The sequence below is a fragment of the Passer montanus genome, unplaced genomic scaffold, assembly GCF_014805655.1.
Source record: "Passer montanus isolate IOZ18808 unplaced genomic scaffold, ASM1480565v1 scaffold5, whole genome shotgun sequence".
In the NCBI taxonomy this organism is placed as follows: domain Eukaryota; kingdom Metazoa; phylum Chordata; class Aves; order Passeriformes; family Passeridae; genus Passer; species Passer montanus.
The window spans coordinates 4,093,934-4,117,858 of NW_024369929.1; the positions used below are offsets into that span (position 1 = coordinate 4,093,934).

General features: G+C 41.3%; 2 protein-coding genes across 4 annotated transcripts; one reads left to right on the plus strand and one right to left on the minus strand.

Annotated features, from left to right (window-relative positions):
• Positions 1-226: 226 nt before the first annotated feature.
• On the minus strand, positions 227-19,544 carry FAM81A (family with sequence similarity 81 member A). 3 transcript variants are annotated; one of them, XM_039723453.1, is made up of 10 exons: positions 19,473-19,544; positions 17,130-17,520; positions 15,751-15,818; positions 14,154-14,427; positions 13,261-13,379; positions 8,016-8,145; positions 6,770-6,876; positions 5,577-5,712; positions 5,004-5,199; positions 227-4,601 (listed from the first exon to the last, which is right to left on the minus strand). In XM_039723453.1, exons 3-10 carry the CDS (start codon positions 15,795-15,797, stop codon positions 4,462-4,464), a joined length of 1,149 nt encoding a protein of 382 aa, XP_039579387.1. In that variant the 5' UTR covers positions 15,798-15,818; positions 17,130-17,520; positions 19,473-19,544; the 3' UTR covers positions 227-4,461. The 3 variants fall into 3 exon arrangements, with proteins under 3 accessions (XP_039579387.1, XP_039579388.1, XP_039579389.1); XM_039723454.1 differs by having other exon boundaries at positions 4,063-4,601; positions 17,130-17,516; positions 19,473-19,531; XM_039723455.1 differs by lacking the exon at positions 15,751-15,818 and having other exon boundaries at positions 4,063-4,601; positions 19,473-19,532.
• Positions 18,914-20,105, plus strand: LOC120509129 (collagen alpha-1(III) chain-like). Its single transcript, XM_039723456.1, has one exon. It carries the CDS (start codon positions 18,984-18,986, stop codon positions 19,602-19,604), a length of 621 nt encoding a protein of 206 aa, XP_039579390.1. The 5' UTR covers positions 18,914-18,983; the 3' UTR covers positions 19,605-20,105.
• Positions 20,106-23,925: the final 3,820 nt, after the last annotated feature.

Here is a 23,925-nt window from a genome sequence, read left to right on the forward strand (position 1 = left end):
CAGCAGTGTGAAAGGCATGTCCCTTTTTGTACATGTACATGAGCTGTACATGATTTAAGATCCAGTGCTTTAGAACTGTCCCCGATTTTTTTTCTGGGTTTGGTTGGGGGTTTTAATGGTTTATGTTGACCAGAGTTTTGCTGACAGCACAGGCAGCAGAGAGATTTGGTCCCCACTCAACATTCTTCATAGATTGTCTAAAGGAGCATCACAATCACTCTCAGAATAATTTGCTTAATTATCATCTGCCTTTATTGTGATTTTACAGAGTGACGTCTTTAGAATACTCTTTTTTTTTTCCTTTTATCAAAGTACATGGTAACACTTCCAGCCCCATCCCAGTGGGATTGCAGCATCTATGGATCACACAGGTTCATTGAGCCCCGTCCTTCCCTTGCCAAGAGCAACAGTGACACCCTGTGGCAAATTGAGTAGAGGCCGTACACCCAATTTTCTTGGTTTCTTTCAAATTTGCCTCCGAATTTCTTACGCTGCAGGGAGTGTCACAGGAGGAATTCATCCCCTGCACACAGGAGGGTTTCATCAGATTGTCATCCGTCTCTTATTAGACGTTTCCATTATTGGAAGACATGTCTAATGAGCACTTTAATTCTTAGTTACAGAGAACACTCTGCCCCAGATGGCCAGATGCTCGTGGAGGTGGAACATAAAACAGATATTGAGAAAAGAAAATTTTGCATTTCAGTTTAAATTGATGTTACAGGAATATACTGTTCTTCATTATCATTCATACTGCTTTTCTCTAACATGGCAACAGTCTATTCAACTATATCAGATTGTAATGACAAAGATATCCACAATATAAAGGTATCCACAACACAAAACTTACTACATAAACAACTGCAGGTGGAAGTTAGGGTCATCCTTTGAACTTCTTACTTGCACCATTCCTTTGGTTTGTTTAATGAGTATAAACAGCACAATTGCTCTGTAATTACTGACATCATTGTGATTCCAGCCAAGTCCTCACTGCACAGTACCATGGTTCCACTGTGTTATCACATGCTCATGTAAAAGCCATGTACCTCAGTTAAACATTTTCCAATGAGTTTCTTATGACACTCAGTATGTGCTACATAGCTGACTGAATAGTATGATCTGCACACTGCAAGTGATTTAAGCTTCATGCAGGTGAAATAGCTGACAAAGATTTTAAAACTTCATGAGAGCAAGTGGTCTGCTTTTGGCTGTTTTGGGGGTTTGTGGTGGTGGTGGTTTCTTTGTGTTGGGTGTTGCTGGTTTGGTGGGTTTTATATGGGTCTAGGAAGGAGAAAAAATTAAGAAATACTGGGTAAATATCCCTGTGAAGCTTCATTTGAATCATCTGTTATACACAGATTGCCTTAAAAAACTAATGAATATGCAGAAAAGAATGTAATAAATTGGGGTTTGTGTCCTGTGTGCTTGAAATTTAAGGCTATTATGTCTTGTCCTAGTTTAGGTATTTGGGTGGCAAGGCAATCTTCTTTAAGCAGTGGAACAGACTGCATTAATCAATGTTTTATTCTTAAAATATTGTTATAAGCAGGTTACAGAAGTGTCTATGGCAAATATTTTAGGTAAAGTTGAATCTATTTCAAAGTGGAGAGGTGGAACAGATGACTTCCTAAGGCTCCTCCCAGTCCTTTCAGTGAGTTTATGGTTGTGTCAGTGAATTTTGTGATTTGAATAGTATTTTGTGCCCATCTATTATACTTTCCCAAGTCTCATTCTGTTGCTGAAGTGCCATCCACACAAACACTACCTCACTACCTTGTTCCTTTTGTGGGCTTGGCAGGCTTGCACGTGGTGCACAAACCCAGACTCACAGCATGAGCACTTGTGCTGAACAAAGAAAGCACATTGTTTCCACCATCAGAAGTGGACCTTGGTGTCCCTGAAGGACTGGAACACAGGAATCCCACGGGACATCAGCACGGAAGGGAAAAAGAAGGGGCAGCTGTGCTTCCAAGCACTGCTGTTTCCTTCTATTTGGCTTTACAAGATCCCTGTGGGTCAGTTTTCAGAATCAGTTTCCATTTGGCAAAAGCAAGGTTCCACAGCTGGGTCTGCAGCTCTGCCCTGCTGCCTCCACAGTTGTTCCCCTCAGGGGAAGCTGTGCCCGAGGAGAGGATTTTGCCCTGGCATGATGATCAGAGGATGCTCCAATCCTCAGAAGCCACTCTGAATTCTCCCTGAAGGACTGGCTTATCACATGTGAGCACTCCCTGGCAGACAATGCCAACAAGACAAGGCTGGCCTGGGCCTCCCTCCACTTGGCACTTCAGAGTTTGAAGACACTGCTTGGCACTAGGTTGAGTATTATTTTATTTGGGCTTTTACTTATTTGTTGTAGCTGAGATTTAGGAAAGAAACATTTTTAAGGCAGCAAAAAGTAAAATTGGGTAGGGTTTCCTGTGTTGTTTTATATCTGGATCAATCACACAAGATTTTTACGAGAGAAACAATTTAATTAAGTCCTATATAAATGTTTCTGATTCCTTGTATGCTCTTCATATTATATCAGATTTTCTCGGGTACAGACTTCCAATTACAGAATTTCAAAATTATTCTGTTTTTGGTCTGTCTCTTTTCTTTGCTATTTTCTTTTTTTTCTTTTCCTTTTTTAATAAAATGCCAGTGATAGCTTTTCTACTGCACATGGCTAAATATTTAGGAATAGATAGGAATACATACAGGAAGTAAGATTGAATTTTAAAGACAATTCCTGAGAAATATCTACAAGCATTTAATTGTCTTTCTTTAGGGAACTGGGCTTTCCCCTTAGCTGCCATTGTAAATATATTTCACAGGACATGGATGATAACAAAACTGCCTCTGGTATTTCTGGTTTGTATCAGAGAGCATTGGGAGCCAGAGCTGCAAATGCTTAATATCTCTTTGAGACTTCAATGACTTTCAGCTGCAGAGGAAGTGAATACAAACTTAGGTGTTAATCCTGTAAAGATGTATGCTTTTACATGATTTTTACACTCTACACTGACGTACTGAAGTTAATGACTGTAAGTTCTTGAAGCAGTTTTTAAAATTCTTTGTTTGTTTTTTATATGGTGACTCCGTGGACCAAAATGTCTTTTATGGAAGTGATATTTGCCACTGATTTTCCAACTAAAAATATATTTTTCCAATACTAGCTGAATGAAAGGTTGATTAAGGGCAGTGTAGAGACATCCTATTAATTTATTTAGATTAACAGTATTGTAAATTCTGTCAATTAATATTTGGTTTGTGTATTAATTACTGTTAATAGTATAAATTAATAGGATGCTGGATAAAGTCTTTTATTTTTTCATGCGGGTTTAATCCTGTGTGGTTTACAAACATGAGGAGCAATATATCATGCCATGAATGAAGGAGTAAAAACAACATACATTTTTTTCCTATCTAGATAATATGCCACATGGGTACTGATTTTCATATTCATCTGGGAATGGAAATTATTATCTGGAAATAATGTGAATGCAATTAGCAATTTGAGTCTGTTGTATTATTAAAGTCTACTCAAATATGATGAACTGATTTTTTTACTTCAATGAAAATTTCTAAGGAGATCATAAACTGCATTTTATTTTACATTAGAGTCTCCAGACTAGGTTAGATTATCACATTCTCTTTAGTTTTCAAACCACTCTAAGTTTTTATCAATATATTGAAGCAAGTCATAGGAACACATGCCTAGTAAAAAATGCCCTATATACATCCTTTACCTCCTGTCAACTCCCCTTGGTTATTAATTTTAAAAGGTTACAATACTTAAGACCATGTAAGTTGTTTCTTATGTTGTTTATGAATCATCTAAGTCTACAACTACATTACATAACACTACCCTTTTCACACACGGAATATTTGCAAACCTAAACAAAGATTTTCTGATGTTGTCTTGATTTTGGAGATTGGTCTGTTTAGTGCCAATTCTGTCTTCGCAGGAAGTCAATAGTATAGAAAGTCTCTGTAAAAATGTCCATTGATTTCAACTAAGTAATTTGTATCAAGATGGAGAACCTTGCCAAATTCATATGAAGCAAATGATAGCAACTTACCTTTTTTTTTTTTTTAAGGTGGAGGGGTGCAGGTGCATATAAAAGCAAATAGCTGCCTGATCAAGCCTGCAAAACTGGAATGCCTTTAGCAAACTAGGTGCCAGCTTCACCAGTGTATTACTCCAGTTTTACACAGTGCTAAATTTCCTGACAGCAACTGGAGTAGTGCAGTGGCAAAGCAGCACCTCAGCTCCACAGGCTCATTGCCAGTGATCCAAGAACAGCTTGTATTTACTGCTGTGAGCAAACACCTGTGCAGCAGCAGCAGCAGCAGCAGCAGCAGCAGCAGCAGCAGCATGTCATTTGGTACATGCAGGTAATTGGCATTACAGACTGGAACAACACTAGAGTCTGCCTAGTTAGCCAGGTAAACACTAATCTCTCAGACAAAACCTTGCAGTCATGGTCCAGCTTCTCCCCATCTCGGAACCTCCTGCTTCATTTGGTGGATCTGCTTCTGTAGTTCATCTCTGTCCAGCTTCATTTTTGCTTCTAGAACTTGCCGTAGGGAGCCAATGCTCTCATAGATAGCTGCAAACCCTAATTGCAGGTGAGAATGACATTAGTTCATCATGAGGAGCAAAGTATCACATCACTGCTAGCAGAATGCCCTTCATAATGCTCTGCTTTGCACCAGGAACTCAGCAAAAGTTCTGAAGGCTAACGGGGTGTAACTGCGTGCTGAAGGCAGAAATGCCCTGATGGCAGCCCAGCTATGGCTGTGCCTGCTTTGGGGAGAGCACTTCTAAGCTGGGTGTCACCCCTTATTGCTCTGCTTATTGCCCTTATTGAAAATTCCTCTTAATCCCACAGGTGTAGCCATTACATCTACCCCAAAAGTATTTCAGCTACTTGATACAAGCAAAGACATTTTGCATATTAGTATGAGTGGATCACTGTCACCACAATTCAGAATAAAGAACTGGATAACTATGGTCCTACCAGCATTGACTTCAGCTTTCATTTCTTTTATATCTTCATTTATCTCATTTTGAAGTCTGACAATGCGAATATTTAGCTTTTCTTCAGTCTGTTTTGCTTCATGTGCCTCCATGGTTATCTTCTGCATTTCTTCTATTCTCTCAATTTTCTCTGCCATTTGGTTGAATTTCATCTCAATACCTCTCTCACTCATTTCCTGGAGCCGGGAAACAGAATTTTAATTATTTACTCTGCATGTAGAATAACAGTGTCCTTTTAAAAATATTAAATAGATACTGATTTATCATCTTTTATCTGGAATTTAAAATGTAAGGAATTACAATTTTCATAAAATCATTTCAAATTACTTGATTAGTGTAGGTTAAAATACTGATCTATTTAGCAGTGACCAGATTTATTTAAAGATTCTCAAGTTGTAGGCATTACACTTGATATTGATGAAGAGACTTTGGCATATTCTGAGGCTATCTGAAAATCTCACTCAAATAACATCTCAATTATATCATCTTAGTTATTAATAATGCTTTTGAATGCTTCCTGAGAAGTATCACAGGACATTTGAATGAAACATACAGTGCTTTCCTTAAAAGTCAGTGAGAGTTGGTCGATTTTTTGTACAAGCTCTTTCTCAGTCCTTCCGTGTTCCTGCTCCAACCAGCTCCGTGCAGACAGAATCTGATTGCTGAGCTCCTCAACAGCATCTTTTAATCTAGGGACACAACAGAAATTAGCAGACACAAAAGAGAAGAACTGGACATTCAACAGTGACTTTTTAATGAACAAGTTCATAAAAACACAAAATGGCAATTTAATACATTCTTCACACCACATGAAGGGGAGCCTTTGAATTTTGAGGCTATTAAACTGGATGTGGTAACATTGGTTTAGAAAACAAAGGTAGAAGTTCACAGCAAATCTATATGAAAAACATCACAAAAGTTGAACCATAGTAGATGAAAATTCTTTATGACATTGAAAACAGAATATGGTCATCCATTCAGATTCTAAACTTTATGTCCATATGTATCAAATCCAAGCAAAGATTTGGTACCCACTTATTCTGGTTCCTGTAGCTCCACTTACATTGTCTATACCCACCTCAACTTTACTCCAACCAATTGTGCCAGTGAAACTGTTTCTGTTCTCCAGTGAATACACGAAACCTGCATTGCATGAGGATGGTGATAAGCAGTAAGAAATGGCTTATACCAGGACTGCCACTGAGTGAAATGCCTGGAGAGGAGTTAACATCTGAATTGAATATAATGACCCCATGTAATGTTTGGTAGTACAGAGTATCTAACCACTAATAATTTAGGTATTTCAGTTATATTCATGTTTGAAGCCAGTTTAAAGCAATAGCACTCTGTGAGTGCTGTGACTTGCTTCCTGCTTGTTTCAGTTGACCTTTTTCCCCTGCTCTGGACAGCCACCTCCAGCTTTCATTGCTTCAGACAGTTCTTACACAAAGGCACCAGGCCACTCTGACAAAAACCCCTTAGTTGTGTCCTTTAATATAAGTTCTGCCTGAATACTTAACCAGGAACTTAATCAACTTTTCAGAATTGCCTAACCACATTAGGGGCACAATTCTCGGTGAAAGCAAGACCTCTTGACAGTCAGCTTTTGTAATATCTGTGGAGCAAACACACCTATTCATAGAGGTTCCTGCTTTTATAGGCCTGAAGATTATACCAGTCAGACTGGGAAAAGAGAAGTCCTACTCCCAAGGTACATGGCAGCAGCAAGGCTTCCCAGGCACTTACTTTGTGTCCAGAACTTGCAGCTGTTGGTTGCTCTCTTTGTAGGCAATCTTCAGCTTTGCTTCTTGTTGCATTATCGATTGCTCTACTCTGCTCAGCAGATGAGAAATCTGAAACAAAATTCAGAATTCACTATTTTTCAACAGCATTTCATCACTGTTTCATTTGAGGCATTTTCATAAGAGTAGAGGAGGTCTAACAGACAGCTCACTTTTGCTAACATTTCAAAAATTATTGAATTTGCATATTTTACTTTATAATGAAAATATACTATCTCTCAATATTAAAGTATTGGCATTTTGAAAACTTTTTTTTTGCCTTAAATAATGTGAATAGTTTTGCCTTGAAAATCTCTGCCTGGTCCCTCCTTTAGACAGCAGAATTTGCATGATCCATACATTTCCAAATTGCCACAAAATCAGAATAAACAAGTGCCCAAGCATTCCACCAATACTGAGGGATGTGCTGCATCACTTTGTGTGTAAGGGCCACTGCAGTGACAGAAGTGCTGGGTTTAACTGGGGAGAAGTCTCAACTACAAGAGAAAATTTGTCACCAAAACAACCAGCCCACTTCCTCAAAGCATACAGTTCTGGTTCCCTACAAGATGCATGACAACATGCTCCTGGCATGCTAATGTACTACACTGAGGCTTCTGAGAAAGGCAAAGTGCATTTTAGCCCTTTTTTTACCCACCACAAAAGGAAGATGTAAAATACTTTTTGTTGACCGAGAAAATGGGAAGGCCTTGAGATGTGACATTAAGGAAAAGGAATCTCCATATCTCCAAGTCTCTGCTTGTGTCTAGTGCTCACTTCCATTCTCAAACCCAATGGAAGAGAAACCTGAGAGACAGATTAATGGATTCACAGAACCCAAAGCCAGTTTTGTTTTGCACACCTTCAAAATTTGTGTTCAAATACATATAGGATCATCCTGGGAAGGCCAAAATAAGCAGTGAAAGGCACAGAGGCTTATATTGTTGTAGTTTTGTTGAGCATGTGCCTTCCCATACTAATCCCTTCTAGACAGATGCTGCAGGAAGAAATTAAGGACCTTTTCCAGTTAGAGCAGTACAGCAATGAACCTAAGTACAGCATTCAGTGTAATAAGGATTGAGCTGATACACCTCTCCATTTGGAAATCTGTGACCTCCCAGGAAAATAATTAACAGTGAGTAAATGGAGTCTGTGTGAATTAGACTAGAACTCTTACCTGTACAGGGATTGCCTTGGTCTAAGTACCATACCTGTATTTCTGCCTCTTTGATTTTAGATTCTAAGATCAGCTTGGAGGTGTGTTGGTCTTTACTTAGACTCTGAAGTCTTTCATATGTAATTTTATGCTCTGCAGACAGCCTGGCTAACCCAGCATCACACCTGTTTGAATAGATAAAAAAACAAAGCACCAGCCAAATAGAATATAAGGTCCAGGCTTTTAGAATTACCCATTTCATACTGGCCATTTCTGTGGAATCCCTGGCTGGCTAGAGAAGCAATGTCTTTGGGACTGTAAGAATGGTAATACATCTCATAGTGTTCAGAGAAGTGCTCCCAAATAGGTCTGGAGGTCAAATAGGCTGATAAACAAATTCCATTGTTTTTGGCACTGACATGATATGGGTAGGCTGTGTTATCACTCAGGGAAATCACTCAGAAATGCAAAGATGCAGAATTTCATTTCTGTGTCTTTTTTAAAGCTCCAGAAGATATCTGATGAGGTTCCCCTACATGACTGATATGCATTCCCCTACATTATTAATAGCCTAAATAACTGAGGACCATTTTTTCATTATTGTACCTCTGCATTTTTATTTGTGAAATAGTAGTACACAGCTAATATGTGTAGTTAACAATGGGGGGCAAATTTTATGGTTCTTGGTCTTTATTTAGGTGAATAAATAAATCGTCATTGAAAGCAATGGCAATTTTGTCTCAGAAAAGGCTGTAAAATGAAGTCCTGGAACATAATAATTATTGTTTCCTTTTGTCACATTGGAACACTTCTTAATTCTGTAACATTTTCAGGATAAATATGCTATAGAACATGTGTTTTCTACCAGATTTTAAAAATAATTTGATCGGTGGATTTCATCTACAGTAATGCAGTAAGGGCATTAACTGAGCTGTAAAAATATGAGTACTGTGATTTCAGGAGTAAGACCTCTGTGAAGTATGACTCACATATATTTTTTTTTGCTAAGGGAAATATGTAATCATCAGTGTTACCAAATTTTTTTTTTTTTTTTGCTAAGGGAAATATGTAATCATCAGTGTTACCAAATTTGATATAGGAGACTGATGAGGAACAGACAACAGTTACAATTTGAGGGAGAAAAAGGCAGTAAAATAGAACAAGCTGAGGCATGTTAAGTCATTATCTAAACCAATGACATACTTTGTCATCTTTTTAGTCACATTTCAGTTTGAAAGCTTCCATTTCAACATGCATTTTCATTACCTCAGTTACAGGAATTGCCATTATCATTAAACATGAAGGGAAAGCCACAGCTAAAATGACAAAAGGAACATCTGCTTATTATTGTGGTACAGTTTCAGTATGAAAATAATCAGTAATGTAAAATAGCACATAGGCATTAGAAAACTTGAGGAGATTAATTTCTAGTGTAGCAGTTCAGCATTGTGAGACCCATTAGTAATATCTGCAGGAAGCCTGGCTAGGGTTTACGTAGCAGTGAAAAGCTTGTAGGGCTCACAATCAGGCAGTTTCTTCAGAAAGATGAGAGAAGCCAAATCTCTCCATGTTGTTACAATCAGAGAGAATCAGAGCAATGGAAGCATCTTGCATCAAGTCACCAAAAGGTTGTGGGCTCCAAAAAATGCTCAGTTTTGTTTCTCTGAGGCATGCCAGAAAATATATAGAGCAACAGCTTTGAAACTACTGAAGCAAATTTAATCAGCAGGCACCTGTGAATGTTTTTAAAGTAAATTAGTGGTTTGGGTTTAATCACAGAGCATCTCTCTTCTTCATGGAATTCAGTTATGTGGCCAAAGGGTTTATGTAATTCCGTGGTAACTGAAACATCAATATTCTGACTATGTGAATTTAATGTCTGCCTGGTATGCATAGATCAGATTATTTTGGTTTATCTTCTATATCTGTTGTATACACTCACAAACATGATTGGTTTTGACCTGGAAGAAAATATCTGTGTTCAGCATCAAAAAAATTAAAAAAACAAGTAGTTGCTCCATTCAGTATCACTGGGGCAAAGATAAAATGAGAACTGTGCCAGCACTCTGCAGCTGGCTGCTATATGCATATGTTGTATGGTATGGAGAGAGCTTTTAATGTTCCTGGTCTATTATAACAGGAGGTGTTTCAATTAAAATGCCAGTGAAAAACAAGTAGCTGGAGAACAGGTAGTGCAAAGCAAGTTGAAATGCCTGGTGGGGCACTGGGCAAGAGCAGCAGAGCTGGTGGGATGTGCTGGCCTGGGGCAGGGAGCCCAGAGCTGCCCTCGTGGTGCCACCTCCCACACAGCAAGGGCCAGAGAGCAGCACATTTATTGCTCCTGGGGACACTGTCAGTGTGGTGCAGCCCAGATGCATCAGACTCATAATCTGTGCAGCAGGAAAATCTGCCTACGTGTAATGAGCCCAGGTTGTCCGAAATGAATCAGTTCTATAATGTAGATAAAAAAGTCATCTATATATGCAAAGTAGGTCCAATTTGAACACACACAGTTGCCATTTCTCCGGATGTTTCAGCTCTCAGGAAGCTTTTATGAAGAGCTACTGCTATCATTCCAACCAGACTGCTGGATTAAAACTTTCCAGACAAATGCTCATTATCCACAAGTAATTCTCTAAATAAATGACAAGGCACTAATGAATTTTATGATCTGTTATCACTAGAAAAAGAACTGGTAAATCTGTATAATATAAAATTGACAACATAAGAGACAGGAGGCTGGAGAATATGATTTACTGGCATAGATCTAATTTTCTGCTAATGCATTGCTGAATTTTATAGAGGTAATATTTTTTCATAAGTTAATAATAATGCTGATTTTTAGCAATAATTCAGGGCTGTGATAACACTTTACAAATTCATCAGTAAACTGTGCTTATTGAGAAAGGATCCAGAGACATGAGCTGTAATGTGTAGTCTGTCACCTTCTGATAGCAGTATTAGTTGATTCTGTGATGTGAGTGAGGTATGTTGGAGTCTCACTCCTGCAGAGCAGTGGGGAGTGTGGTTTGGGGCTGTGCTTCAGAAGGGCATGTGCACGTAGGGATCCCTTGTTCCCATCATTAATAGCACCAGCCCTCAAGAAATAATGAGACAGTTGTTTGATGATGCATTGACATGTTACAGAACAGTTGGTGTTAGGAAATAAACACCCCTCTCTCCAATATGGAACTGGAATAGGATTTTTAGTATGCATGAAATTACTGGAACTGAAATTTGGCCAGAATCCTAAGATGGACACTAAAGTTATTACATGACAAGGGGCTCATGCTTTGGGATTTACTGTCTAAACTGATTCCCACTGTCCTTCTGCATGCTGCCAGCCTGGAGCAAACACAGCACTCAGAGCTCCTGCAGCCTCTCAATGTACCTTTGCTGTGGCTGAAAGTTGATGCACAGGAAGTTGGTAACCCACACTAACTTGATCGTGTTTCTAGTGTTTCACTCTGAATTCATCTGGAAGCCAGCAGCACTAGAGGTAAAATTACATTAGGTGAGTAAAGTGTATTTTATAGAAGGAACATTGGCTAAAGTAATCAGAAGGTGCTTATCTCTGGGAAATTCTCAGTGTTGTGCCAAAGACACAACAAACCACTGTCTTGACATAATCTCCAGCTAGTGCTATAATCATTATTCACTGGAACACTAATTTCAAAGTAGAATATGTCTGCAAATAAAGGTCAATTACTTTCTCTCATGGACCATTGTTTTAAATTGCTTTCTCATAAAGGGAAGAATTTTTTTCCTCATTCAGGGATTTTTTTTTTAAGAGAACATGCTGAATGGAAGCATAGAATGCAGTATGGAAGGTAACAGTTACAGGGCAATAAACTGATTCTCTTATGGGAATGAATACAAATAACCTGCATTCATCACACAGTCTGACAGAAGCACATGGATATAATCTCATTCAATTTGCAGATAAATTGCAACCCAGGCACAGCACAAGGGTGGTGCCCTAAGGAAGTAGAGGAAGAAGCCCTGGCACAGGCTGTGCCCATCCCCAGCCTCCCACACCGAGGGCTCAGGCCAGGCCAGGGCCCTGCAGTCACACCCACAGCAGCACGAGCTTCTCTTCAGTTCCCTGACTGAGGGCCAAGGCACCACATTTTGCCTCCCAAGGTGTCAGTAGCAGTGCTGCTCCACACAGAACCCCTCGCAGGATGTAGTATGATCTCAAAGTATTTTTATAAAAAGAAGCAGGAAGATCTAAGCATTTACATTTTGGGGGGACTTCTCAGCAGGATAAATACATGTATGTGTATCTCTCTATAGGTTTTTCCATCAATTTCCTGATTTGAAAAAAATAAACTAGTTCATTTGCATTCGCTAAAGGATAGTGCACAACTTACTAACTGTTCAATTCTTCTTGAAACCTCTAAAGTATTTTCTACACAATGGGCTATGGAAATTACAGTGGAAGCTTCAGACAGTTGAGTAATTTATGACAAAACCTTAGTTCAATGAAAATCCCTCTCTGATTTTTTCTATACGTTGTTGAAGGTTATCACTAAATCAGGTGACATGCAGAAAAGGAAGGAAAATTATCTGCACAATATAGACAACAGGTCAAATTCAGGACAAATAGAACTCCACCAAAGTTATTACCCAAGCAGCTTTAGGCCAGGTTATGTCCTTTTCCTGGAGCTGTACACATCCTCTGTCTTTCGTGTTCAACTTTAAAGGCACTTAAGCAAATGTTGTTGTGCTGGGGTTTGTAAATTTGTCATTGATGGCACAGCTGAAGTCTGTGTGGCTGCAGAATTGTAACCAGGAGCTTTGGGCAACCTGTAAAACCTCTGTTACTGTACAGTTTTCTGTTCCTGTGTCATGTAGTCCATGTGGGATTTAATATGGCTAACCACTAACTGAATGTGCAGATTTTTACTTCTAAAATATATGCAAAAATGTGCAACTGTTTTGTTCTTCACAAGTGCAGATTGTTCCATGCTGCCTTTATAATTGTGCTAATTAACGTGTTTCAAAGACACGAGTCTAACCACAGTACTTTTTAAAAGCTGAACCAAATCCAATTTCCCAGGGAATTAAAAATAATTTATTTAGAACTAATTTCAGGAATTTTAGGAATTAAGGGTGATATTGCCAAATTTAATATGTAATTCTGAAATGCAAAGTATTATTATTCATTTTCTTGAAAATGCAGAGCAAAATTATCCTTGGAATTTTGCCAAAGTAGAATTCAACCCATTATCATTAACACTTCAGGATTAAAACAAGATTAGCTAGCCCCCAAAACACAGTTCCATGGGGACTTTTACCTTGCAACTCTTCCCCGAAGATCTCCTAGGCCAGAAAGCTGCCGCATTTCAAGACTCTTCAGGGTAGAATTTGTTCCATAGCTGAGATTGTCTCTGACACGTATCTGTTCCTGCAGCATCTACAGAACATTCATATGCAAATAAAAACTCAGTATGTCACATTTAATGTACACTTTAAATGTCACTCATTATTTTTCAGTAATTCAGTATCCTCAGATACCATTTTATTATTACTTTATTCAAAGCTTTGTCTTGTAATGTACTAAACCAGATACCTTTGAGGTATTCTATTATTTCTTATTATTAGTGTCCAATCTGCACACAACTACCACAATATATAAAGTAGAACTTGACAGTGAAATGGAGACCTATTTTTTTTTTCTCCTTTCATTTTCCCTACCACACCCCTGTTGTTCACTGCAGCAGAGGTCAGACATGAAGTCATGTGTCTGCCTAGGATTAGGTCATAAAAATGAGCACTTGGGTTTGGTTACTTCGTGTCGTCAGTGAGTCGGAAGGGAAAGAAAGTTTATTATAGAGCGAAGGCATTTCCTAGTGTTTATACAGCACAGCCTTTGGACTGAAGTTGAGCTGGGTATTAGTGTCACATTAATTCATTTTTTCAAGATTTTCCAGTGCAGCTTTTGAAAGCAAGCTTATTAGAACCACAAAGGCTCCTGTGTTTATATGCTAATATCCTGTGCTATTTTCATAGCCACCGAAAGAATTATGTAATTTGCAAACACTTTTTCAAGTTGTAAAAACAATTTATAAGCTTATAGGATCTTCAGACCTTGTCTGACCTTTACTTATCCCGTGGTAAACTTTGTTAGGAAATGAGAAGCAGTAAGTAGCTGAGATGGCACGAGTGCTGTGCCACATTCCGGCCATACCTCGATGTCCCGGTTGAGCTGCCTCACTATCGCAGTTATGTTTCGGATGTGCTCCTCCAGGAGTTGCCTTGCCAACCGGTCACCCCCCCCTTTGTTCTGCATTCTGTGCAGCGTGGAAACAATGTCCTCCTTAATGCGAAAAGCGTGTTCCACAAGAGCTGCTGTTGTTTTCTCATGGCTCAGGATTCTGTCCTCCAGCTGATCCACCAGGCTGGCGGATGCCAGCGGCACCGCTGTCAGTGCCTGGCTGTGCAGCGGGATGTTTCGGACCCGTCTGGGGGGGAAGAATGTCCACATCTTGTTAAGTTCTCACACAAAACTCTGCAATTTGCACTGAAGGCAGTATGACACTGGCATGTGCAGTGCTGGGGAGAAGCCCCAAAATACACCCAGAGAGTGTCCACTGCTACAAATAAGTGGGTGCTGTGTTGGCCATGTGTCTTGTACAAAGGCTGGTCAGGCTTTTTCTCATGACCTTTAAGGAAGCTTACAAAAGCATGGAATCTTAAGGAAAGGACATTACCATAATAAAAGTAGTTACAAATAAGAACTATAATTTGATTAACAATCCAAATTCAACCCTTTCTACTGAGTTTTAAAAGTAATGTTATTTGTCTTTACAGTTTTCAGGCTTAACGGCTTAATCAAAACTGTAACAGTTGAAGGTAGGTATTGTAAATTAAATGAAACCAGATCAGAATTAAAAAGGAGTAGCTTGGTCAATCCCTTTTCTGTCTCTATAGCTAGCCTGTAATACCATACAGAAACTTGTCCCCTTGGACAGGAGCATATGTGGGCATAGAAACTGAGGTGAGACCAAATTTATGACAAGTTTCTCATAGTCTTAGGAGTTAAATTTCCCCCCAAAATAGCTTACATTCGGGTACCTTGAATAATTATCTAAATTTTTGAAGAGTGTTCTGCATTGCACAGCTCCCATGGAATGCAGTGGAGCTCATGGGTGCTGAAAGTAATGAAATGAGTCTGCTAATGCATGCAATCTTTTCCTGCCACTATGTTCTGTAAAGAATAACAACATTTTCAGAAGCATAAGTAGATACAAGTTCAACCCCACTTCAGAAAAGGAGATATTTTTTGTCTAGGAACTCTGATTTACTGTGTATTCTCATGTTTTTTCCTGTTATTGAGCCGAATTAGCAGTTCAGTTTGACCATGGTGATGGAATCCTTTGAACCCTCCAGGGAAATCCCCAGGGCCTTGTGAAAACACCATAGAGTTTTCCCCACCTAGGCTGAAAGAGAGGACTTATTGATAGAGATGTAGGAGGATTCCAGCAAAGGTCACTTTTGGCTCTGTGTTTTCACAACCCATTCCATGCTATTTGAACACTGGCTAAAGTGTTCTTGGACTTCTAGTCAGTGAGATTTAAGCTGTTGAATTTCTTTGGGAAAGGGCTAAGTAAAAGCTGAGTAAGGCCTTGTCATTTGGGCTATGATTTGAATGTCTCTGCTATTTCACTTTGCATTGCACAGTAATGCCAAAGTCCCAGGTCACAGCATTACTGTATATAGGGAATTAAGAGATACATAAATACTCTGTGTCATGAAGATATTTGGTTTTATATTCCAGACTGTACCTTTCAGAAGGGGCAAGAGTTGGGAAGATTGGGCTTCGGTGGGCCATTCTCTGGTCAATAATTTACGTCTGTTGAAAAAGTACAAATTGAATTATTGAGTAGCTTATATCTGAAATTACTTAAAGCTTTTGCTTTCAGTGCACCTTTAAGTTAAGCGTAATATTATGCTGATACTGGTGATCTTGGCATCCAAATATTGCTAATGCAATAAATGCAAATAAAAATTAATACAAAAGAATGAAGACTAAAAATTGCTAAAAAGCTTTTTATAGTGAAAGTGATACTCTTGAAAAGATAGGGTTGACAGCCTTGAAACTGAAATCTGCTGTTGACCCACAGAACTGGTTTGGCAGGGCAGAGGTAAACAAAGTTCTTGTCCCCAATCTTCTACTGGTCTCTGATATAATTAATCAATTAATAATAAAGTAAGGTCTGCAGGGTGATCATAAAACTTAAGAAAATATTGACTGAAGAATCAAATACAAGTGTTTCATGACAGCAGATTATTAGGGGTAAGATGTTTTTCTCATAAAAGCATTGGCAATCAGAAACCAAAATAAAATGTGTGACATCAGCATAGTTTGTCAAAACTGTGTCTTGTATTAATTTGTCATCAAATCTAAATGGCCACACTTTAGGTTGTAAGTAAATTCTTCTGTGGTAAGAATATAAATTCTGGTTTTATTTTTTAGACACAGCCAGACTGTGGCAGACATTGCAGCAGAGTAGGTCTATTAAATAGCTTCAGAAAGATATTTTAGTGTCTTAGTGTGAGACCAGTACCTGGCTCAGCAGCTTTGTCCACTGACAGAAATTAATTAAAAATATATTAGCCTCAATCAAATCCAACAAATCTCCCCTACATAAAACAAAAAACATTTTTAAGTATAAAGGGAAGTAGTGTGGCCTGAGCCTGATCTCCTTGGGAACCTGAAATCCTCACTGCAAAAAAAGGCTGGTGTATGAAAAGAAGCTCACAATTGCTGATGAAATCCTGTGCAATCTGAGAAAGATGGGGTTATGGAAATACAATAGTCGAATATCGATAGTGAAGGAGCAATAGGGCTACCCTCTGAGATCTCAAAATGCAAAGCATGTTTGTGCTTTAGAAATGTATGAAAGCACTGCCTGAAAGCAGAGAGCAAACATTGTCACAGTGTGTGTGTTCTATTTATAGCATGGTGCTTCAGAAACTACAAATTAGAAAAAAAACAGTTTTAAGAGAAGCTGGGTTGCTGAGCAGCAGTGACACCAGACAGGAATTCAGAAGCTCTGAATTGAATTCCTTGCTTGATCTCTGATCCTGTTGGCTTTGGACAAGTTATTTCCATGAGTAATGACTCAGTTTCCCTACATGTAAGAGAGATAACCATACCTACCTCCTTGTTTAGGGTCTTACATGGCTATAAGTAAAAAGCACAGTATAAGAGATGGGGGTCATTGTGGTGACTTCTGCATTCAAAGTCCTGCACAGACACTGAATGTCCAGTCCTGCAGTCTGTTCCTCACACTCATCATTTCCCAGCTGTTGGATTTTTAAGGAGTGCCAGCACTCAGCGAGGGGTCCCTCCTGGTCACACCACGAGACTGCAGCAGGTCACACCACCAGGCACCCAGTTCTCAGTGTGCCTGAGACCTCTGGGCCTTAGCACATCTTAACCATCTTGATGCATTGAAGCTTTTAAGCATAATTTAGCTGTAAACACAGGAATTATCCCACAGATTTGGGAAGAGATATGTGCACTGCAGCAGCAAAGCTCTGGATCCTACCTAGAAAAACAAAGAACAAATATTAGAGTCCATACATCTAGCAGCATCTTAGTGAAATTTAGTGAAATACACCTTATAAAACCAGCCAAGCAGTGCTCTAGTCTCACAGCCTTCAGTACCCATTTATTATCAATTAGAAAATAATGTTTGCAGCAAGGTAAGCATAGGTTTGCATGAAGTCAACTCTTTCTGCCAGTCTACCATAAGAAATGCAGCTAAATGCAAATATCTGGAGTAAGTGTGGATATGAAACAAAAGTTACACAAATGAACTTCTCATTCATTTGTCTTTGCTCAGTACACAGTGAAGCATATCATCAGATATCAGATTTCTTGATCTGATCCAACAGCCAGAAAGGGTCTAAGACTTTGCTTGGCCGTTGTACAAAGCTTTGCTGCAGTTTGGAGATATTTGCAATTAACAAATAGATGTTAGAACTAATGGCAAATTCCTTCTTTATGAGAGTAATACCAACTTACACTAGTAAATAGAAACTGTAAAGTGTTCTATAAGAGGAGTATAATTTCATGTGGCTCTTTCAATGGCAGTAAACTGGGGTTGAGTAAGATACCAGTTGAAATATGGGTTACAGGTGCCTAATTATTATTTTTTAAATAATGTAGTTTCCTGCTTTATACTGCTATGAGCAATTTAAGTCATGATGTATTAACCCAGTAAATTTAGGTTGACTGATTTAAGTTACTGAATATTCTCAATATACTTGCACATGGACAAGATACAAGTTTTTTCCGATTTGGAAACTACATATCTGATTACCAAAAATAACAGTTCACTTGATACTTAAGGCAGGTTTTCCATACAAATGTGCAGTGCTTCCTTACTGTTTCCTTAAATCATTGACATAAGATGTGTAAAAGCTTGAAAAAAAGAGAAATCATCCATGGGATGTGATGAAGAGGTGCTTCTGGCAATGTGCAGTTCACTCCTTGCTATTTGTGCTGTGGCATCCCTTCACCACTTCTCAGACTGCCTCGCATGTTTATTTTCTGTGGGATCTCCATTTCTCCTGCTTTGAAGGATAATCATACCTGTAGTGTTCAGTTTCCTATCTTCCATGATAATCTACAACTAATTCTGTAATGTCTGCGCACCTCGGAGTGTTTTTCACATTCATTCTCACAATATGCCTGTGAGGTAGGAAGCATTATTATCCCTGAAAATACAATTTCCTTCTGTTGCTGGTAGGGAAGTGAAGCACGGGGCGGGCTATGTGACTTGCCGCAAGTCACACGGGAATCAAAGCAGACTGAAATACCTGCCTCGGCAAACACTTTAATCACTCGTTCCTTCTTAAAATAGAAACCGCTTTGGTTGCTGCACAGGGAGCGTGTGACGGCACCACCCCGGCAGCCGCCAGATGCTTCCCAGTGTTACTCTGAAGTGCGCTGGGGCAACGCTCCGGAGTGAGCGGAAAAGTCCCCGTGCTGCAGCTCGGCAAGGGGATGGGTCAGAGCCCGGCAGCGCCGGGAGAACCAGAGCCGTGCCGAGCCCCGGGCGCGGCTGTGGCACTCGGGAACACGCGATGGGAGCCGGAGGGGCTGCGCCGGCAGCGCGGTGACCGAGCCCGGGGCTCCGAGCCCGGCCGGGGGGCTCCGAGCCAGGCCGGGGGCCCTCTGCAGAAACAGATGCGAGCGGCCCCGGTGCCGGCCCGTGCCGACACCCGTGAGCGGGGGAATCGCGGCGGAGCGATCTGCCCTGCCCTGCCCGGCCCTGCCCTGCCCTGCCCTGCCCTGCCCTGCCCTGCCCTGCCCTGCCCGCCGTTCGGCCCCGCCGGGGGTCCAGGCCCCGCGGTGCGGGGGTCACCGGTGGGCGCGGCGAAGGTTGCGGGGACACGGGTGTGCGACAGCCGACAGGACACCGCGGTGCAGACACCACTCCATGGCCATGCAACACGGGGGGACAGAGCCGGGACAGCCTCTGCGCTCACTCACCGGTGCTGGCTCAGGGCAGGGCAGGGCTGCCCGCCGCTCCCGCGCACCCCCGCCGCCAGCCGAGCCCCGCTCCGCTCCGCTCCGCTCCGGGCGCGCTGCCGCCGCGGGAGCGGCCGTTCCCCCGCGCCGTGACCGCCGGGGCTCCGTCCGCCCGCCCGCCCTCCCGGCCGGCTGCGCGGAGCGGATGGGATGAGATGGGATGGGATGGGAGCGGCTGGGAGCGGGGCGGCCGCCGCAGGCCGGGCTGCGGGAGCGGGAGCGGTTGCCAGGACGCCGTCACCATGGGAACGCGCTGCCGCCCTGGCGGGGGGAGCCCTTCGCATCGCCCCCTCCTCGCAGCTATTTCACGGCAGTGCCCGATCCTGGGGAAGCAGGGAGGAGCCGGCAGGCCCCGCAAACCGCGGCGCTCCCTGCGGCACGGGGGGCGAGCGGCGGGGACGGAGCGGGGGCCGTGCTGCGCCTCCCGCGCCACCAGACGCCGGCCTCCAGACAGAAAGTTCGGCGGTGACGAACGGCCGTGACTCTGAGTTTCTGGTGGTGCAGAGGAGCCGAGAGTATGACTGAAAGCATGGGTTTTTCCAGAGTGTATATCAAATCCTGTCAGAACACATTGTTAAAATGAATGAAAAATATTAGTTTTGTTTATAAAGACTACTTTTCATGTTACACTTTCAAACAAGAGCTAACATGCAGCTTCAGTAAAACTTCATATATCACAGCAAATAAGATCCATCTGCTTGCACAGCAGAGGCGTGTCAGCCTAGAGAAAGTATTACTGGAGAAACAAAGTCCACAGAGGGTGTGTCTGCCTTCGCTTGTTTCCTGCTTGGGTCATTCCTTGGACTTTGATACGACCACCTTGGGTAAACAAAGTATAAGTGAAACCTTAGAAGAGCTTACTGCACCAGCTCACTCTGAAATAGCAGATTGTCTCTGATTTTAGTTAAAATCTATGCGACATCCCATACTGTTGTTAGGAAAACCATTGCAGGACTAAGGATTTGGTAGCTGTGAAGGATAAAAGCATTACACCATGCATACTCTTGTAAAAAGCAAGGTGGACCCACACTCTGATTGACCTATTTATTTTAAAGTAGTTCCCACATCAAAGGATCAGGCCAGAGAGAAAACATGCCGTAGGTGCTTTGAAAACCATGAACTGGGAGTCAAAAGACTGTAGGATAATTCAGCTTAGAATGAGCCTCAGGACAACCCTTGTCCAACCTCCTGCTCCAGCTGACGTGATTGATGAGGCCAAATGCAGTTGTCCAGGCTTTTACCCAGCCTACTCTTGAAAACCTCAAAGGATGGAGACTGTCCAGCTTTAGTGGACAGCCTGCTCTCATGCTTGTTGGCTGCTGAGGAAAAAACATTTTCTTTATACCTAGTCTGAACCTCTCCTGTTTATATTTATATTGTTGTCTTCCCACCATGTGCAACCATGAAGAGTCCAAATTTGCCATCTTGATGACTTGATGACTTGATTGTAGATACTGGAGGGCCCTGCCAGGTCCCCCAAAGTCTGTTTTCATCAGGCTGAGCAAGCCCTGCATCCTCAGGGATCCAGCTCCCAACCATCTCACTGGCCTCTGCTGACCTTGCTCTAGTTTCCTGATGTACACAGCTGTATTCCCTGACCTGGCAAATATCTAGACTAACTTCATATCCCCGTGTAGTTTTTGTGCACCTGTCTAGAGGTTTTTCCTTGCTAAAGAACTGCCCACTGTTTTCTTCAGCATGTATGTCTGCAGAGTAGGGCTTGAAAGCAAATTGTTAGTTAAAGCAAATCAATTGAAGTTATTTTAATTTAAAAACATAACATTTGTACCTCCTACTGCAGTCTTGAAAATAACATTAAGATGTAGCCATGCTCAGCTCTCAGCCTGCTTTCTCTGGCCCTTCTCTGGCAACAGTGGAGGCCAAGAGCTAGGGACAGGGCATGTAAATTCTTGTCTGTTCTTACACTCTTTCCAAGGCATCCACACCAGCGGGACCTGAGGTGAATGGTCTTTGGTTTGACCCATACTGATGCTCTTTTCATATTGTGTTATCAGAGACTATTATTTTTTGTACTTGTATCACTTTCTTGACGTTTCTAACCAAAGCAGTACTAAACTATTGCATTTTATATCATTACATCTTCAGTGTAATTCATACAGAACATAGAGATTTTTTTCTTAAAGGAAAGTTCATATCACAATCTTTTTATCAAGGCACAACATCAAGAATATGAATTTATTCTGGAGTCTTCAACTCTCTCACTCATTAATTGAGCCCCACTTATCCAATCACAGAAGTACAGAACGGAGCAATTTAGGCTGGAAGGGATCTCAGAGGGAATATGGTCCAACTCCCTGCTCAGAGCAAGGCTGATTTTGATCCTGGATCAGGTTGCCCATCATAGCATAAAGTTTTCATCTTATAAGCTTGTGTAATGTTGCAAAAAATCTCCCTCTGAGAGGAAAAAAATCCTTGTAATGTTGTTGTTGTGAACAAACGTGGCTTAGCTGGATTCAGTCGCAGGAACACAGGAGGCAGAACTCCTCGGTTCCCACGTCTTTGTGGACTTCTTCCAGGTTTACACCAGCCTTGCAAATAACAGCATTATTCATACGTTTTGGTTTGCAGTTGGAGAAAAATTCAACTCTCTGAATTCTAAGTATCTCTTATTCTGAGGCTTCTCTTGATCAGATCCAGAGTGAAAGAGACACGTGCTGTTTTTCCTCAAAAAGCCTCAAACCAAGCAGTGGATGTAAAAGGGCTGGTGACTTTGTTGTACTCTTTATTCCAGTGGTACTTCGGATGGACACATTGAGCACTAATGCTTTTTTTCCCCCTTTGCTGTCATTTTTAGCCAGTTAGAAAGCAGTCAGAGCAGTACTTATTTCATTACAATTTCTAATATTTTCCAGATTCACTGACTTCTCATAAGAGTTATTTCTTTCTGAAGCCACAATAATGTTTTTAGAATGGAAAGCAAGGGAAAGCTTTATTCTGTGGCTTTTCCAGAGATAAAGACCTTGCTCTTTTTTCAGTCAGTTTAGTCTTTGCACAGTTTAGCAGCAGGCTGATCCCTGTTTGGTGCTGGCACACAGTGTCACTCAGGCAGTGGGTAGGTGGAAAGGCACGTGTGAGTTGCCAGCTGCACCATGTAATCACTTCAATGAGTGCTGAGCCTGGACCAACCCCTGCAAATCCCAAATGCTAAGCTAATAAACCTCCTGAGACACTGAAGTGAAGCTTGTCCTTAAATATTTCCCCAAAGCTTAGCACCAGTGATCAATATCAGGAGAATCAAGCAGTGCAACTGTTTGTAGCTAGAAAATATCCTCAAAATAATTCTTAATGTTAGCACTTCTGTGCATGAGCTGTAGGTGTTACTAACCAGACAGACTGTCAGACAATACACGCACTGAAAAAACTGATGGCACTTCTTGATACAGGGGATTTTTCTTAAATCTTTTCAATTAGGTCTTTGAAAGGTATCCTGTCCATACTAATGTTTTGATAGAAATGTCACCACTTCTAAGTTTTGTGCACCATTTAAAAGTACTGGGTTCCTGTGTAGGCACACAGTTTGTGGTCATTGGGAGTGGGGCTGTGGCTGAGCCTCCTCCCCAGTGGGCACAGCTGTGAGCAGCAGGTGGGCAGCACTGACAGCACTGAGCCATGGAGTGCCCAGGGGCACTGACCAACCCCAAGGGAGCAGAGGGCACACAGGTGCAGGGCATCAACATGAGGGGATAAAAGGTTGGGCTAAAGAACAGGAAGGGCAATGCTTGCAGCCTTCTGAAGTGGTGTGGTGTTACTCTGTATGGGCAGGGTCCTGAAGCCTTCTGGTGTGGTGAGGTGTTACTGTGTGTGGGTGAATGCTTAAAGCCTGCTGAAACTGTATGGGGATGCTCTGTGTATTGCGGCTGTCTCAGCTGTGGCATGTGCTGTGACATTCCTCTTTACTCTGCTAGAACTCCTCAGTATGAAGATGTGGGTTCTGCCTTTCTCAGGAATGATTTGTACATCCTCAGCTGGAGGAGCCCAGGCGTGCAGACCATTCAGGCACAACACCAGTGACATTCAAGGGGAAGTGCTTTCCCCTGATTCTGAGCAAGGATGTTGAAAAAGTATCAGAATGTTTAAAAGCATGAAAAGAGTTTATAGTGACTTAGACTGTGCTTGATCCACCCAGTGCTTAGCAAGGGTTCATGCAGATGCACAGCACTGGTTCTTTTAGCTCCAGAAATTTTGTTCAAAGTCATCTTGTAGTCCATGTAGTGGAGATGGACCCAGGAGCACACATTCATTTCAGTGAACCCAGGATCAGTTTCTCAATTAGCTGGTTGATGTGGATGCACTTTTTAGCTATTCTTCCACAACTTTGTTTTTTGTTATTCATGATTATAAAGATGCTTCTATGTATGTAACCACACATAAATATACATGTCTTGAGAAAATA

Excerpts from the sequence above, each read along its gene's own strand:
- FAM81A (XM_039723453.1), bottom strand. The coding sequence starts at position 15,797 with ATGGCCCACCGAAGCCCAATCTTCCCAACTCTTGCCCCTTCTGAAAG. Across the intron at positions 13,380-14,153 it reads AGCTCAACCGGGACATCGAG|ATGCTGCAGGAACAGATACG; the intron begins GTATGGCCGGAA and ends AATGTTCTGTAG. Across the intron at positions 5,200-5,576 it reads TGACTTTTAAGGAAAGCACT|GAAATGAGTGAGAGAGGTAT; the intron begins GTATGTTTCATT and ends TCCCGGCTCCAG.
- LOC120509129 (XM_039723456.1), top strand. The coding sequence starts at position 18,984 with ATGGGTCAGAGCCCGGCAGCGCCGGGAGAACCAGAGCCGTGCCGAGCC.